The 17,775-nt window shown below is 32.3% G+C and overlaps 1 protein-coding gene across 4 annotated transcripts; it reads left to right on the forward strand.

Moving 5' to 3' along the window:
- The first annotated feature begins 1,586 nt into the window (after positions 1–1,586).
- On the forward strand, positions 1,587–17,539 carry LOC107005362. 4 transcript variants are annotated; one of them, XR_003575746.1, is made up of 4 exons: positions 1,587–2,161; positions 2,726–2,795; positions 11,738–11,836; positions 15,272–15,613. XR_003575746.1 is itself a non-coding variant. In XM_027913626.1 (3 exons), the coding sequence occupies exons 1-3, from the start codon at positions 1,838–1,840 to the stop codon at positions 15,653–15,655; spliced, it is 429 nt and encodes a 142-aa protein (XP_027769427.1). In that variant the 5' UTR covers positions 1,587–1,837; the 3' UTR covers positions 15,656–17,539. The 4 variants fall into 4 exon arrangements, 3 of the variants coding, with proteins under 3 accessions (XP_027769427.1, XP_015059424.1, XP_027769426.1); XM_027913626.1 differs by lacking the exons at positions 11,738–11,836; positions 15,272–15,613 and adding an exon at positions 15,621–17,539; XM_015203938.2 differs by lacking the exons at positions 11,738–11,836; positions 15,272–15,613 and adding an exon at positions 9,063–9,364.
- The last annotated feature ends 236 nt before the right edge of the window (positions 17,540–17,775 follow it).

Genomic DNA, 17,775 nt, shown 5'->3' on the forward strand with positions numbered 1-17,775 from the left:
AATAAATTTGGAACAACAACAAAATTATATTGTTGACCCTTATATAAATTCATTTTTCATTAAACTGCGGAAGACCCTTCTGGATGCTTTATGAATGAAACTTTATGACTTAATCAGGAATTTTTACGTATGCTTGTTGCATTATGAAAGTACAAATAGATCAAAATGGTGGATTCTAAACTCATGTTAAAGAAGTATTCTCGAAAATTAATAAGATTAAAAATGAGCTAGTCTAACCTTGATAATTCAAACACTCAGCAATGACTTGAGACATGAAGGACAATAAATCTATATTAATAAACATGTCTTTTGTAGATTAACATATTAGTTTTATTTAGAGTAGGTTTTGTTTCATATTCTTCAAATTAATCTGGACGAAAATAGTCATAACTTACAACAAAAATATTTAGAAGAGTCGAATGAAAAGGAAAAATAAAGAAAACATTAAAAGGACGAAAATCGTTATCATAGTCAGATTATATACATACAAACCATAAAAAAATTATATAGTTGTAAGGAGACATCATAACAACAAAAAAAAACATACATTAAAGGGAGTAAACTATAGGATATTCAATGATGATAACAAATCATTCTAACCACAAAAGTTCTTATCTTTTGAAATAACATACCTCAAAAAACTGACTTACATTTCAATCAACTTTCAATCCTTAAAGTAATCATAATATCCAGTGATAAAATTAAGTAAAAATAGATAACAACATAAGAATAAAAAAATATGGTCATGCAAAGTTATTAGCTGTTCAGAGAATTTTATGAAGAACACAAAATCACATCCTTGTATGTGAAGGAATAACGTTATTGATGAAGAGATCTGAGATTTGAAAAGGCTTTTTAATGTACACCCAACAATTTCAGTAGAGAAAACTTGCTTGAATATTCAATTGACATTTGTTATTTAATCTGTACTAACAAATACTTATAACAATAACTTTACATAAACATAAATAGCAAAGTTTAAAGCATATACTCAAAAACAGCAATAATAAAATAAGAATAAACTAATGATTGTAAAAAATATACCAGGATATGCAACATTGAAATGAAACAGAATGATACAAATCGAGCCTATTGAATGCACATTGTAGTTCTCTATTTATAGACAACAAACGGTATTGAAATGAAACAGAATGATACAAATCGAGCCCATTGAATGCACATTGTAGTTCTCTATTTATAGACAACAAATGGTACTTGTAAAAAAATGATTAATGTGTCTTATCGGAAAGGACACAATTATTTGAAAAAGTTACAACCTTTCAGAAAGGAAAAAAAATTTCCTAAAAGTCGTGACTCTTCATAAAAGTCGTAATTTTTCATAAAAGTCGCAACTTTTCATGAAAAAAGTTACAAAATTTCATAAAAGTCACAACTTTTCATGAAAGAGGAAGACTAGTTTTGGAAATAAAATAAATTAAAGAGAATCCTTGCTTGTGGTGTCGCCACATAGACGGTCCTAAGGTTCTCTTTAATATAAATATATGATATTTTAATATATGTAGTATTTTAATTAAATAACAATTCCTATTTTTTTCTCAAAATTATTTAAACATTAGCCTTTTATTTCAATTCTAGTCACTCCAATTTATTCGAATCCTAGCCCTTCATCTCTTATGAAATCAATGATTGAGATTAAATTCTTTCTTTTCCCTATTTATAAACTATCAAAAACTCTAAACCTAAAACCTCACCTTCTTATTCTCTCCTCCTCCCTGCCTTCCCTTTCGCACTTCTCTTCGTCTTCTCCTCTCCAGCGAGCTGCCACGCTGCTCCGATCAGCGGCGACCAGTGAGAGAGGCAGCGAAATTCCGGCGAGATGCTCCAGGCGGCGCTTCCCCTTCCCCCTTTTCTCCTTCCCTCTCAGATCTCTCCTCCCTCCTCTTCTCCTTGTTCTTTTTTTCTCTCTCTTTGCAGGACCACCAGGAAGCAGGCTCCGGTGAAGAACAGTGACAAGCAGCAACGAACCAACGCCAGCAACAACAACCAGACGCTGCCTCATCTCAATATCAGGCGAGCATCTGTGAAAGCCAGCTCCGACCAGCTGCAATTCGACGATTCTCCTCTTTTGCGACGAGGACGGACAACATACTCCTGCGAGCATTTCGAGGTTATGAGACAGATCTTTAACAGATCCGTCCAGGTAAGTCTTTTATTGATTTCAACTTTTTTTTATATATATTTCTGGATTTTAAGATATTGTGAGTTATTTGAGTAGCTCCATCTTGTTGAGTAGGCTTTGATTTCTCCATCGTTGCTTGTTTGTTCTTGTGGTGATCTTTTTTCAAATGAAGAGCACAAAATAAATTAAAGAGAATCCTTGCTTGTGGTGATCTTTTTTCAAATGAAGAGCACAAAATCAGTAGAGATATTTACCAAAATAATAAGAATAATCAACCTAAGAAAAAAATGAACAAAGCTGACACGGATAGTTTATTTCCTTAACATGAGAGAACCAAATCAGCCAAATATATGCATACCACAAATCTATTAAGCACAAGTGAATTTAGAAACCCTAACTTGTAAATGATACATTTTCATACGAAACCTAAATGCAATTTGACAGCCCGCCTCAGTACTTGTTAGGTTATTCCAGGGCCTTACCAGCATTTGACAGACAAGACAAATGTCCTCTAATTAATGCAACAATCGAAGAAAATGATGCTTTTATATATGGTTATAACTAATCTCTTCATAACTTGTGTAGGAGTTTTCCGTTGTTCGTAGACGAGAAAGACGAGCGAGGGAGAAACAGATAGTCTCCATGGCTTCACCAAGTAAGCATCGCAAACCCCAAATGGTAATTCTTGTAATATATTTGTTGTATGTATGATTTCATTTTGTTATTTGTTGTATTTAGTATTGGAATGAAACATAGCAGGGAGGATTTAGTACTCATATCTAAGTGCTTCTCTATAAAGTAAAGAGTTATCGAAACTGATTCGGTTATGAGGTTTTGATTCCTCTAAACGCGATATGGATAGAAATCAGCCCAAAAGTTGGAGAGATTTTTGTGGGATTGAATGAACCAACCCGCCTTTTGGAACCAAATATGATGCTTTTATCTATCATCAAAAACATGAATAACTTATTTCTTATTCAGCTACCCAACGATGATTCCAATATAAATACATTTCGGAAACAAAAAAAATCGAAAAATAAGTTACCTTCTCGAAATGACTGGGATCAACATTGTCATCGAGGGAATGAACAGCCTCAAGCAAAAATCTGACCCCAGTCATTTCGACAAGGTAACTTATTTTTCGATTTTTTTTTGTTTCCGAAATGTATTTATATTGGAATCATCGTTGGGTAGCTGAATAAGAAATAAGTTATTCCTGTATATCTCAAAGGCTAACACTTGCGTATAGTTCTTCTTGGACACCATAGCTTGTCTTTCACTTTCATCTTCCATCCCCACAATGTTTTAGTTGGATTGATGTCCTTGAGCCAAAGGTCTTTCATAAACAACCTCTTTATCTCCATTAGATAGTGGTAAGATTTGCATACTCTCCACATTCTTCATGCTCTAACTAAGTGGATTTCAATAGGTATGTTGTTGATGATGATTATATTTTCACGAGGGAAAAGATGGAAAAGCTCCTTCTAGTGTTGATAGTTTTATATGAATAAATTTTCAGGTGGAAAGCTCTAATCCTAAAAATTGAATTACCATCTTGTCCCTCTACTAAATTAAGAATTTAATTAAATAATAGTATTTTAATTATCTAAAGATTGAATTATATAAAATTATAAAAAATACATCCATAAATACATCTTCCTCATATTAAAAAAAAAATGTAATTGACCTAAATTTAGAATGACCAATTGTCATCCAAAAATAGAAAGGAGAAACACCCTAGATAGGAGCGCTTTCTCTCGTAAGGAAGTTTTCAAACAAACTAAAAATTCAAAGTTCCTCTTTCTCCTATAATGATCGTGATTTTTTGAACGAACAAGAATGAATCATAGTTTGGTCCTGAAGGAGGTGATGAAAAGAACCCGACTTAATAAAATATAATTGAATTGGTTGGAAAATAAATAATGAATATTAAATAGTAATTTTATAAAAACTAATATGTTCATATGTAATTTTACCATTCCCTTGTATTACTAGCACATAACCTTCTCTTCCGTGAACTTCATCAAAATGATAGAGTAGTGTCAACATGAGGAAATAATTTGCTACACACTCGATGCAATTAAATTAGAAAAATCATCGTTATGTTTCTCTTAACTAAACTGAATTAATATATGATTCTGCTTACTTAAGAGAAAAAATAATATGAACTAATACTGATTTAATTGCATGTCAAGTGTGTGGCAAAATATCTCTTTATGTAGTACAACACAATACTTTATCATTTTGATCAAGTTTATGGAAGACAATGGTATATTTTAACAATATAACGAAATGTTTTAAAATCATGAATTAAAATATGTTAGTTTATATAGTATTATTATTTGATATTCATTATTTATTCGCTGACAAATTTAAATTTGCGTTAAGTCAACTTTATTTTGTTACCCCTTTAGGACCGTCTATAATTCATTTTAGTTCAATTAGAAAATCACCATATTAATAAAAGGACTCTTGAATTTATAGTTTGTTTAAAAACTTTCTTTCAAGGGAAAGCGCTCCTATACAGGGTGTTTCTCCCTTCTAATTTGGATGGCAATTCATTCTAAATTAAGGCAAATCAACTTTTTTTTTATATGAGGAAGATGAACTTTGAATCATTAGTTTAAGTAAAACTTCCTTAACAGGGTAACGATCTTACCAAAGTGAAATAAAAAGTTATGTTGGAATTGTTCGCTAGTAGCATAGTTATGAAGTTGAGCTACCCCCAAGATGCGTACCCGACCTAAGATCACAAGTGACCCCAAGCTAAATTTGTTGGCATACATCAGCATACTATGAAAACTAAAATGAAATAATAATGAGCGTAAGCTTTATGAAAAATGAAATTGATTGGGAATACCCATTCTAAAACTGAATATATAAGAAAACTAAGAGTTTTAACACAACTTAAATTCAAGCTCAAATGAAATAAAGCTAAATCTAGTTATGTCTGAAATAAGCCTAACTGACTAGAAATGCAAGGACATGCCACAGCTAGACTGAAACTAAAAATTAAAAACGAAGGGAAATAATCATGTCACGTGCCCTCGAAGGATGAGGACTCACCACTGTAAGTGTTGAACTGAAGATCGGGAACCGATCTAAACGTGATCTGGAAGCTTAAAACCTGAACCTACATCACTAGAAGATTTAGCACAAAGTATGTGTTAATACTTAAAACGTCAAGCACATTGATATGTGGTGCTCACTTGTCCACAAGTCATGCCATTCGTTAAGTGAGTATTTATGGCAAATCAATTTACATTATTGTATTTGATCTTACATTGTTTTTGGTCTATAGTTAAGATTTATGTATATTTTTTAGTTTGGACTCATTGTAGTTTTTAAGTTGTTATAAACTTGCTCATATAATTTTACACTTTTGGGAACTGATTTGCCCACTTAGAAAAATATGGTCCAGTATCAACAAAGGTATCCTCATAATTTTGTAGTGATTTAATGTATTTCATATATCAGTGTTCCTTGGTTCATTTATGTTTTAGTTTCTGAATATTTGTGGGTGAGTTCACGAGTAATGAGTCATTGTGGACGGAATTCTCTCATTAAGAGTATTACTATGGGAGTGCCTATAGCTTCTTGGCTTACGCACTCTGATCAATCAATGAATGCTTTCTTGGTAACAAGCAGATGGTGAATACATCCACTATGCGGAATGTGGTGCGGAAGTTGATGGCATCACAACATAGAGTTGTGAATTATGTATTGAATTTATGCATCTATTTGTTGTATGTATGTATTTTCTATGCTGAAATTGGTGAAGTAGGAAGAAAGCTGCAGGTCTCTAGTCTCTACTGTTGGAATTAATGCATTAATGTTTAGTCTTCTAAAATTGTCTCTTAGTTTTTCAAGAAGTCTCTTTAGAATTTCGTAGTACATATACGAGTAAATTGTGATACATGTATTTAGTTATTTGTCCAAGACTTTTTCTTTTCTATTTTGAGTAGTATAAATAGTGATGTAGTTGATGATTGTAATCATCTCAAGTGGACTTAAGTATCCAATAATAAACTCGAGCATTCTCTAAAGATACTATTTCCTTCCATATTTCCTACAAATTGGTATTAGAGCAGATTTTCGTTTTTAATCTGGGTTAGGTGAAGAAAAAATATGTCATCCAAAACAAGGTGTTGATTCTTCAATTGTTCTTACTCCATTTTTGATGGAATTGATTTTGAATACGGGAAGATAAGAATGAAAACAAAGTTGAAAGTTGAAGGTTTGTGAACTATTGTTGCAAATGGCTTTGAAGAGATAGACAATGATGGTTTATAGAAGCAGAGATGAAAAATCTTGAAGCTAAGTATCGTCAAGATGCAAAACCCTTGAGAAAAATCCAAATGGGAGTCTCAAGAGCATATTTTGCAAAAATTGCTACTTGTAAGACTGCAAAGGAAGCTTGGGAATCTCTGGAATCTTTCTAAGCTTTCTATCAAAAAGTCAGAAGCATTTGCTACATTCAAGAAATTTAAAGCCCCTGTAGAGAAGCAAAAAGGTTGAAGCATCAAAATCATTCGTAGTGATAGAGGAGGTGAATACACAATTCGAGAATTTGAAGAATATTAGAAAAATGAAGGCATTCAGAAGCAACTTACAGCAAGGTGTACTCCTCAACAAAATAGTGTATCTAAAAGAAGAAATAGAATAATTGTTGAAATGACCATACCTATGATGAATGAGATAGGGCTGCCAAAATATTTTTGGGCAGAAGTAGTGCATACAGCAGTTCACATCCTTAACAGGTGTCCAACAAAGGCACTAAAGGACAAGACACCAGTTGAAGCTTGGCGTGGAATTAATCCTTCTGTAAGTCATTTTAAAAATTTCTGGTGTATTTGTTATGCTCATGTACCTGCTGAGAAAAGAATAAAATTGAATGAAAAAAGTCAAAAATGTATCTTTCTTGGTTATGGTGATGTGACAAAAGTATATAGGCTTCTCGATGTTAAAACTAACAAATTGTTTTTAGTAGAGATGTCATTTTTTATGAAAGAACAACATGGAATTGGGAGGATAAAAAGATAGAGAATACTGCTATCATATCTTCAAATCAAGAAGAGGATGAGAAAGATGAAGATGTCTCTCAAGAGGGAGAAATACCAGATTCAGATGATGAAGAACCGCTTCCAAGAGGAACAAAAATATTGAGTGACATTTATTAAAGATGTAACTTTGTCGGTGTTGAGTTAGAAAATTATGAAGAAGCAATAAAGCATGATGTTTGGAAGAAAACCATGGAAGAAGAAATTTGGATGATTGAAAAAAATAATATTTGGGAGCTTGTGGCTATACCCAGTGTAACACCTCTTATCCCAAAAAAAACCAAAAATCAGCTTTACAGAAAAATCTGTAGGTGCAACCAACGGTGGCATCGACAGACCATAGACTAACCCACGGTCCGTCCTACACATCCGTTGATGGACGGACCTGCGGTCCGTAGGTCAAACTATGTTCCATAGTCTATTACCGTCGATTGAGACCTCATTCACCCACTCTCTGACAAGAGCCACAGATGACCAACACGGTCCGTAGGTCTGACCGTAGGTTGGAATTAGCACGCAGTTAAAGGGGAAGTGCAGTTGGGTCAACTTCAAATGGTCATAACTCGTAGAACAAAATGAATTAGGTGTCCCATTACCTACCCAATTAGCTTTCTATAGCCATCGACCTTGCTAAAATCCGACCTCTAAGTAAAAAGTTATGTCCATTTTAGTAAAGGCCTGTCGAACAGGCCCAAACGATGGACCGTCGATGGAACGACGGACGGTCAGTCCTGGTCACCGTTTGGTACGACAACACTTTATCCAGGGGTGTTTTGGTCTTCTTTCATTTCGTTTAAACCCTAAGATATATCATTTTGACTCTAAATCATCAGATTTTATTCAGTTTAATCCAGAAACATAACTAAAACTTATCTAAATCAAATCATTTATCAAAACATAGAAAATTAGAAGCAAGAAAGGAGAAAAAGGCAAGACTCTAGTTCAAGAACGTAGCAAGGCTCCAGCAGTTCCAGCCACAAAATCTAAGTGTTTCTCCGTGAATTTCATCACCAAGTATGTGGGATTTCACTACTGGGTTCCTTTCACCCATTGGGTCCCTAGTTTTCAGCCAGATTCTTGATTCTTATATCATGATTAGACATAGGGTTTCTAGCACTTCAACATAACTTCATGAACTTATTAGTTATATGTTCCAAATTAAATTATCATGTTATTACACAATTTATTGCAAGAATTTCAGAACCCTAGCTATGTATTTCTTTAGTTCTTGAATTACACAAGCTAGATCAGATATTTCAGCTATTCATTTATTTATGGCTCAATTTTTAATGCATCATTATCAGTTGAAATGTTGCATTCTCAGTTTGCATGTTCTGTTTTGAGCTATCCAGTAATTAAAGAAAACTCAGTCACAAACAGTTAGTTACATAATTTATGGGAGTAGCATAATACCGAGTTGGATTTGGGTTCAGCGTACCCAATTAGTCTCAGCACTACTAACCAAGTAGGTTGTAAGTCCCCTCTATGGTCAATCAGTTTACTGATCACGCCAACATGCCTTTATACCTTTGGCAGGGTATATTGAGTCCTCTCAATGGGGAATATACATTAGACTCCATATTTAGCTCTGTGGTTTTATTATCGGCTATTAGTAGCTCCCACATTTCAAACAGACTCTCTTGCATTGACCATTTATCAGTATACTCAGTATCCAGTTTCAGCATTTTATAAATTGGTCAATGCATTCAGTTATCTCAGCATTCATAATCTATATCATGTTAAGATTATTATACTTGCTTATGCTTGTTAAGTTATGTTTTATTTCAGCTTTATTTTATCCTACATGCTTAGTACCTTTTAAAAACTGACTCATACATGCGCTACATCTTCTCGTGATGTAGGTTTAGGTTCTCAGCACCAAATCACGCATAGATCGATTCTCCGATCTTTAGTTCAGCAGATTCAGTGGTGAGTCCTTATTCTCCAAGGACAATAGTCCTGAGTTTCTTTTCACTATTTAGTCTTTTAGTTTCAATTTTGCCAGATTTAGCTAGTGCTTGTCCCAGTACTTCTAGTCAGTTAGAGGCTTATTTCAGACATAGTTAGATTCAGCTTAGTATTGAGTTAGTGACTTCATAGTATTAAACTCATTATTTTCAAATATATCAATTTTAGCATATGGGTATTCCCCATCTTTTCATTATAAATTATGATTTAGTTTACTGCATAAGTTTATTATCTTTAGTATGCTCATGATCATGCTAGTAGGTTTAGCTTGGGATCACTTGTGGTCCTAGGTTCCTTGTCCGCGTCTCGGGTCTAGCTCAGGGCGTGACACCCAGAAAAAGAGAAGTTGTAAGTCTAAAATGGATTTACGAAATCAAACTCAATCAGGAAGGAGATATTCAAAAGCACAAAGCAAGGCTGGTTGCTACAGGTTTCACGCAAAAACCAGGTATGGATTTTTATGAAACTTCCTCTCCAACTGCTCGTCTTGAAAAAATTAGAACTGTAATGATGTTGCTGCACAAATGAAATAGAGGATATTTCAACTTGATGTTAAATCTGCATTTCTGAATGGAAAACTTGATTAAGAGATTTATGTTGAGAAACCTCAAGGATTTTTTGTTCAAGGGGGAGAAGAGAAAGTATACAGGCTAAAAAAAGTTCTTTATGGGCTGAAGCAAGATCCAACAACCTGGTAAAATGAAACTGATACATACTTTCTTAAAAAAAAAATTCAGAAGTAAAAGTGAAGCCACTTTGTATGTGAAGAAAGAAAATGACAACATTATCATTGTTTGTCTTTATGTGGATGATCTGCTCTTTACAGGAAATAATGTAAAGATGATACAAAAATTCAAGCAGGATATGATGCAAGCCTATGAAATGAGTGATCTTGGGTTGCTAAATTATTTCTTGGGCATCGAAGTTTCTCAAGTGAAAGAAGGAATTTTCATTTCTCAAAAAATTTATAGTAAAAGTATTCTTCAAAATTTCAAAATGATGGATTCCAGGAATGTGGTCATACCATTAGCAGCAAATGAGAAGTTTAGAAAAGATGATGGGAAAATGAAAGCTAATAGCTCACTTTATAGGAGCTTGATAGGAAGTTTGCTATATCTTACTGCAACAAGGCAAGATATTATGTTTGCTGCTAGTTTATTATCCAGATTCATGCAAGAACCAAGCCAAGTGCTTTTTGGAGCTGCAAAGCGTGTTCTATGCTACTTGCAAGGAACAATGAATTATGGGATAACGTACAAATTCGGTGGAGATTTGAACTTAATTGGTTAGATAACATGAATAGTACTTCTGGCTATGCTTTCTTATTTGGATCAAGTATTTTTTTTTCTTGGCTATCAAAAAAGCAAAGTGTTGTTGCTTAATCCACTGCCGAAGCAGAATATGTTTCAACATCCAAGGCTACTTCTCAAGCTATTTGGCTTAGGAGAACATTTGAAGACATTGGTGAAAAACAAAAAAAGAGGGACTGTTCTGTATCGTGATACAAATCAGCAATTGCAATTGCCAAGAATCCAGTCATCCATGAAAGATCAAAGCATATTTCCATCAAGTATCATTTTATTCGAGAAGCACAAGAGAAAGGCGAAATTCAGTTGCATTTTTGTTAGACAGGAAAACAACTTGCTGACATCTTCACCAAAGCATTTCCTAGAGAAAAAATTTGCTATCTTCAAGAACGCATTGGATTTATCAAGAAAATACATTAAGGAGGAGTGTTGGAATTAATGCATCAATGTTTAGTCTTCCGAAATTTTCTCTTAGTTTTTCAAGAATTCTTTTTAGAATTTTGTAGTACATGAATCTAGTAAATTGTGATACATGTATTTAGTTATTTGTGCAAGACTTTTTATTTTCTATTTTGAGTAGTATAAATAGTGATGTAGTTAATGAGTAGTATAATCCAGTCATCCATGAAAGATCAAAGAATATTTCCATCAAGTATCATTTTATTCGAGAAGCACAAGAGAAAGGCGAAATTCAGTTGCATTTTTGTTAGACAGGAAAACAACTTGCTGACATCTTCACCAAAGCATTTCCTAGAGAAAAAATTTGCTATCTTCGAGAACACATTGGATTTATCAAGCAAATACATTAAGGAAGAGTGTTGGAATTAATGCATCAATGTTTAGTCTTCCGAAATTTTCTCTTAGTTTTTCAAGAATTCTTTTTAGAATTTTGTAGTACATGAATCTAGTAAATTGTGATATATGCATAGTTATTTGTGCAAGACTTTTTATTTTCTATTTTGAGTAGTATAAATAGTGTAGTTAATGATTATAATCATCTCAAGTGGCCTTAAGTAGCCTATAATAAACTTGAGCATTCTCTAAAGATACTATTTCCATCCATATTTCCTACATCTACGAGCAATTCTCGTTCTTGCGTTGATAGTATGTTTAACTAATAAGTAATTGTCTATGTATGTGTATATTTACAACTTATTTAATATTTATGCATAGATTTCGAAGCAAAACCAGTATAAAAATGATGTGCTTTGTTAGGTATATTCTCGCCTAGTTACTAATGTTTTGCAGTTTAAAATTTTTAGATGACGATGGAAAAAGTTGTTGATCGAGGAAGAATGTGGACTGAGACTGATAGGAAAAAAGATAGAAGTTATGTAACTGAGGTGACTAAGGAAATTGGGGTAAGTATTCTTTTTGTAGATCATTACTCGAGTAGATGTTTATAGTAGTGCACAAATTGGGAATTTCGCTTAATAATGACATGAAAGCTAGATCAGAAGGTAGTGGAATAGTAGGTAGCTTAGTATTGTCGTACATTTATGTGGGAGAGGCAGAGGCTAGTCTCCTCTGCTTATCGTCTTTGTATCCGGTAGTAATATTTAGTATTTACCTAGTATCTTATTAAATAGACATAGAATCCATTGAGATAAAGAAGATGAACAATTTTATAAATCCAACATACAATCCACTGAGACATAAAAAATGTCAATGTGTGCGTATCCGAACTTGTAAAAATAGTCTATTTTTAGAGAATTCGACATGGATGCGACATAAAAAGTAAAGAGTCCGCACAACTTAGATATAAATGAAATATAAGTATTTACTATTTTATAAACTAAATGGTCGAATAGTAATCTTGATTACTATTTCTTTTTGTATTACTGAGTAATGCAGTTGTAACTAAAATTCGATTCAAAAAGCGTATAATACATCTTCCACATATAAATAAAGGTATTTTTCCTCGATTTAGAATGAAATCTCACCCAAAAATAGAAGCGAGAAACACCATAGATATGAGCGTTTTCTCTCGTAAGGAATTTTTTCAGACAAACAAAAAATTGAAAGTTCCTCTCCCTCCTATCAAGAGTTGATTTTCTGATTGAACGAGAATGAATCATAGCCGATCCTAAAAATAGGTATCAAAAAATCGACTTAACACCACATAAATTAGTTAACAAATAAATAATGAATATCAAATTATTATATCAAATAGTAATAATATATAAACTAATATGTTCATGTGTGATTTTACCATTTCCTTGTATTGCTAGTATAGGCCAAATCAATCGGTGACCCCCTAAACATGGCACCAATTTTTACTTAAACACTTCAATTAGGCGATGTTCTTTTAGACACGTCATGCAGGGTATGTTGTGTCATTTTGACACTTTTCTGACAATAAACAAAGAACTAAAGGAGAGTGTAATACACTCGTTGATGACATGACAAACAATCAATTAAACAATTACATGTGTTATTTTCAGTTTAAAAAAATAATAAAATATATTTAGTAGATAAATTAAAAATATTATTCTAAGAAAATCTCTTATTTCATTACACTCATAATCTCTTTTGTGCTTTTTTTTCTAAAAAAATTCTTTTCTTTTACTATTTTTCATATTTATTTATCTTTTTCTTTTTAGTATTGTGTTTTGGAAAGAAAAGAGGGAGAGGAAGACAGAAAAAGAGAATAAATATGAAATATGGGTGTTGGTATCCATTTTTCCGACAAAAAAAATGGAGGGAGGTGATGGTAGATTTAGATAAGTAATACAATGAAGAAGAAGAAAATGACTTAAAAACGAATTTGAAAAAAAAAATTGACCTTCATTGAAGGAATTTAAGATTGAAAAAAAAGTAGGGGGTGGTGGCTTGAAAAATGGAGAAGAAGAAGAGAAAATAAAATTTAAAATGGCTAAATTAAATCTTTCACGCGCTATTGTTGAGTGTATTACACTCACTTTGACATGTTAGCAAAAAGTGTCAAAATAACAGGATAGAACCCTATATAATGTGTCTAAAATGAACATCGCCTAAGTGAGGTGTCTAAGTGAAAATTGGTGCCAAGTTTAGGGGGCCACCGATGAGTTTGGCCGCTAGTATATAACCTTTTCTTCCATGAACTTGATCAAAATGATAGAGTAGTGGCACAACATGAGGAAATGTTTTACTACACACTTGACATACAATTAAATTATATAAGTCATTGTGATGTTTTTCTTCATTAATCTGAATCATATATTATTATTATTTAAAGTGGGAAGCTCTTGATTTTGTGAAGTGACAAAATGGTAATCCAACTTTAAAGATAAGAGTTTCCCACTTTAAATAATATATGATTTGACTTAATTAAGAGAAATATAATAGTAGCTTATACTAATTTAATTGCATGTCGAGTGTGGGGCAAACAATTTTCTAACATTGTGCCACTAGTCTATCATTTTGATCAAGTTAATGAAAGAAAACGTTATACGGTAGCAATACAACGAAATGGTAAAATCATACATTAATAAATTAGTTTATATATTATTATTATCTGATATAATATTTTGATATTCATTATTTATTTGTTGGTCAATTTATATTAACGCCACGTCGATTTTTTATACCTCTTTTAAGATAGACTATGATTCATCTTATTCGATCAGAAACCTACATCTTGATAGGAAAGAGTTTAATATTTTTATTTGTTTAAAAACATCCTTACAAGAGAAAACACTCTTATCTTGGGTTTTTCTTGTTACTATTTTTGTGGCAATTCATTTTAAGTAGAGCCAAATTACCTTTTCTTTTTTACGAGGAAGGTGAAGTTTCAAAAAGATTATAAATACATATTCCTCATATAGAAAATGTCACGCTCCGAGCTATCTCCGAGACGTGGATACAACCTAGGATCACAAGTGACCCAAAGCTAACCTTGTTGGCAATTTGGCATACATAAACATACTATGATAACTGAAACGAGATAATACTGAGGGTAGGCTTTATCAAAACTGTAAGTGATGAAGAATACCCATTCTAAAACTGAATATATAAGAAAACTAAGAGTTTTAACACTACTGAAAGTGAAACTCAAACGAACTAAAGCTAAATCTAGCTATGTCTTGAATAAGCCTCTACTGACTAGAAATGTTGGTACATGCCCTAGCTAGATCTAGCAAGTACTCAAAATAAAGACTAAAAACGAAGGGAAATAATCAGGTCACTTGTCCTCGAAGAATGAGGACTCACCACTGTAACTGATGAACTGAACATCGAGAACCGACCGATCTAAGCGTGATTTGGAAGTTGAGAACCCAAACCTACATGAAGAGAAGATGTAGCGCAAAGTATGTGTCAATACTTGAAACGTCAAGCACATCGATACTCAATTGTGCGCAAGTCATGCCATTCATTGAGTGAGTTTTTAAGGCAAACCAGCTTCCATCATTCTATTTTATGATCTTACATTGTCTTTGGTCTATAGTTAAGATATATGTTTAATTTTTAGTTTGGACTCATTGTAGTTTTTAAGTTGTTATAATTCTATGCTTTTGGAAACTGATTTGCAGACAGAAAATATAGTTCAGCGCCAAAAAAGGTATCCTCATAATTTTGTAGTGATTTAATGCATTTCATATATCAGTGTTTATTGGTTCCTTTATGTTTTAGTTTGTCACTTATAAAACTAGTAATGTTAGTTAGTAAGCTAGAAAAGTGACGAGTGTTTGTGGATGAGTTTCTGAGTGATGAGTCATCTGGACGGAATTCTTGCATTAAGAATAGTACTATGGGAGTGCCTATAGCTGCTTGGATTACGCACTCTGATCAATCAATGACTGCTTTCTTGGTAACAGAAATGTTAAAAGTAGGCCTGACTGTGAGGGAGTGGCAGAAACGCGAGGAGATGGTGACTGCATCCACTATGCGGAACGTGGTGAGGAAGTTGATGACATCACAAGATAGAGTTGTGAATTATGTGTTGGATTTGTGCATCTATTTGTTGTATGTATGTATTATCTATGCCGAATTTGCTGTAGGAAGAAAGCTGCAGGTCTCTAGTCTCTACGAGCAATACTAATTCTTGCGTTGATAATATGTTTAACTAATAAGTAAATGGTTATATATGTGCAAATTTACAACTTATTTGATATGTATGCATAGATGCCGAAGCAAAACCAATTTACAAATGATGTGTTTTGATAGGTGTATTCTCAAATGGCATAAGGAAAAGTTGTTGATCGAGGCAGAATGTGGACTGAGACTCATAGGAGAAAAGATGGGGTAAGTATTCTTTTTGTAGACAATTACTCGAGTAGATGATTATGGTAGTGCACTATTTGAGATTTTGTTCTTTAACTCAATTTGGCTTAATTATAACCCTAGATAAGAAGGTTTGGTGGTCGAAGATTAGGGTAGTGGAATAGTAGGTAGCTTAGTATTGTCGTACATTTATGTGGGAGACGCAGAGGCTAGTCTCTTTTTCTTATCGTCTTTGTATCCAGTAGTAATATTTGTATTTACCTAATATCTTATTTAATAGACATAGAATCCATTGAGACATCAGAAGATAAATAGTAGTATAAATCCGACATATAATCCATTGAGACATTAAAAATGTCAATATATATAGTATATTTTTAGTAATAAAATCATTATATCAAATAGTAATAAAATATAAACTAACTAGGTAATTTACCCACGCTTAGCACGGGCATAAGAAATCTTTCTAACCTTTTGAACAACTTTACAAATGATCGACTCTTATAAGAAAAAAAAAGTAAATTTTCGTAGGGTTTTAGAACATTTATAGACAAATTACACCAGTTTACATTATTTCATGTCTAAAATTTTTTAAATGTATAATTAATGATTTAAAATATCTTGATATCTAATTATTTTTATATTTTACATAATTATCATATTATATGTTTGATGATATAATATTCTTGTAAAAGTTGAGTGATATTTTTATGTAGCGATTAATAATAACTTTTTTATATACATGAAAATATAGAATATGATAATTCTATGGTTATCATAACTCCTTGTGTAAAAAAATTTATGCTAATATTTTTTATTATCAATATTATTTATAAATAAGTTATGCCCGTTAAAAACTATACACCGCAACAACATAAATAATATTTTTAGAGACAATATACTTGTCTGAGGTCAAATTTTCTCCACTTTTTGTTAATATTACTTTGTTATTCTAAGAAAAATTTATACAAGGAGAAAAATATATTTTGAACAACAACAAAATAATATTGTTGCCGTTATAGAAATTCATTCTTCATTAAACTCTGGAAGGCCCTTCCGGATTCTTCATCAATGCAACTTTACGACTTTTTAGGAATATTTATTTATGATTGTTACATTATGAAAGTACACATAAATTAGAATGTTATATTGTAGACTCATGTTAAAGAAACATTTTTGAACATTAAAAAATTAAAAATGAGCTAACCTAGATAATTCGAACGCTCAGCAATGACTTGGGACATGAAGGACAAAAAATCTATATTAATAGACATATCTTTTATAGATTGAAATATTACTTTTATTTAAAGTAGATTTTGCTACATATCCTTCAAATTAATCTTGACTAAAATAGTCGTAACTCACAACAAAAATATTTAGAAGAGACGAATGAAAAGGAAAAATTAGGAAAACATAAAAAGGACTAAAATCGTTATCATAGTCAGATTATATACATACAAACCAAAAGGAATCAATATAATTGTAAGGAGACAACATAACAGCGAGAAAAACATACATTAAAGGGAGTAAACTATAGGATATTCAATGATGATAACAAATTATTCTAACCAGAAAAATTCTTATCTTTTGAAATAACATACCTCAAAAAACTGAATAGCATTTCAATCAACTTTCAATCCTTAAAGTAATCATAATATCGAGTGATAAAATTAGGGATAATGCACAAGTATCCCCTCAATCTATGTCCGTATTCTCAGAGACACACTTATGCTATAATAAGATCATATTACATCCTTGAACTTATTTTATTAATTATTTTCTACCCTTTTCGGCCTATGTGGCATTATCTTGTGGGCCCAACGCTGGTTGACTTTTTCTTTCAAATTAGTGCCACGTAGGCTGAAAAGGAGTATAAAATTATTTATAAAATAAGTTTAGGGGGTAATAGGACCTTAGTATAGTATAAATGTGTCTCTGGGATTTCAGGCATAGGTTGAGGGGGTACTTGTGCATTTTCCCATAAAATTAAGTATAAATAGATAAAAAAAAAGATTAAAAAAAATATGGGCATGTATAGTTATTAACTCTCAGAGGATTTTCTGAAGGACACAAAATCACATCCTTATATGTGAAGGAA

The sequence above is a fragment of the Solanum pennellii genome, chromosome 12, assembly GCF_001406875.1.
Source record: "Solanum pennellii chromosome 12, SPENNV200".
Taxonomy (NCBI): Eukaryota; Viridiplantae; Streptophyta; class Magnoliopsida; order Solanales; family Solanaceae; genus Solanum; species Solanum pennellii.

Bases quoted from the DNA above. Each gene is read 5' to 3' on its own strand.
- LOC107005362 (XM_015203938.2), top strand. From the start codon at position 1,838: ATGCTCCAGGCGGCGCTTCCCCTTCCCCCTTTTCTCCTTCCCTCTCAG. The intron at 2,162-2,725 runs GTAAGTCTTTTA...TAACTTGTGTAG, and splicing joins TCTTTAACAGATCCGTCCAG to GAGTTTTCCGTTGTTCGTAG. The intron at 2,796-9,062 runs GTAAGCATCGCA...CTCGTGATGTAG, and splicing joins AGTCTCCATGGCTTCACCAA to GTTTAGGTTCTCAGCACCAA.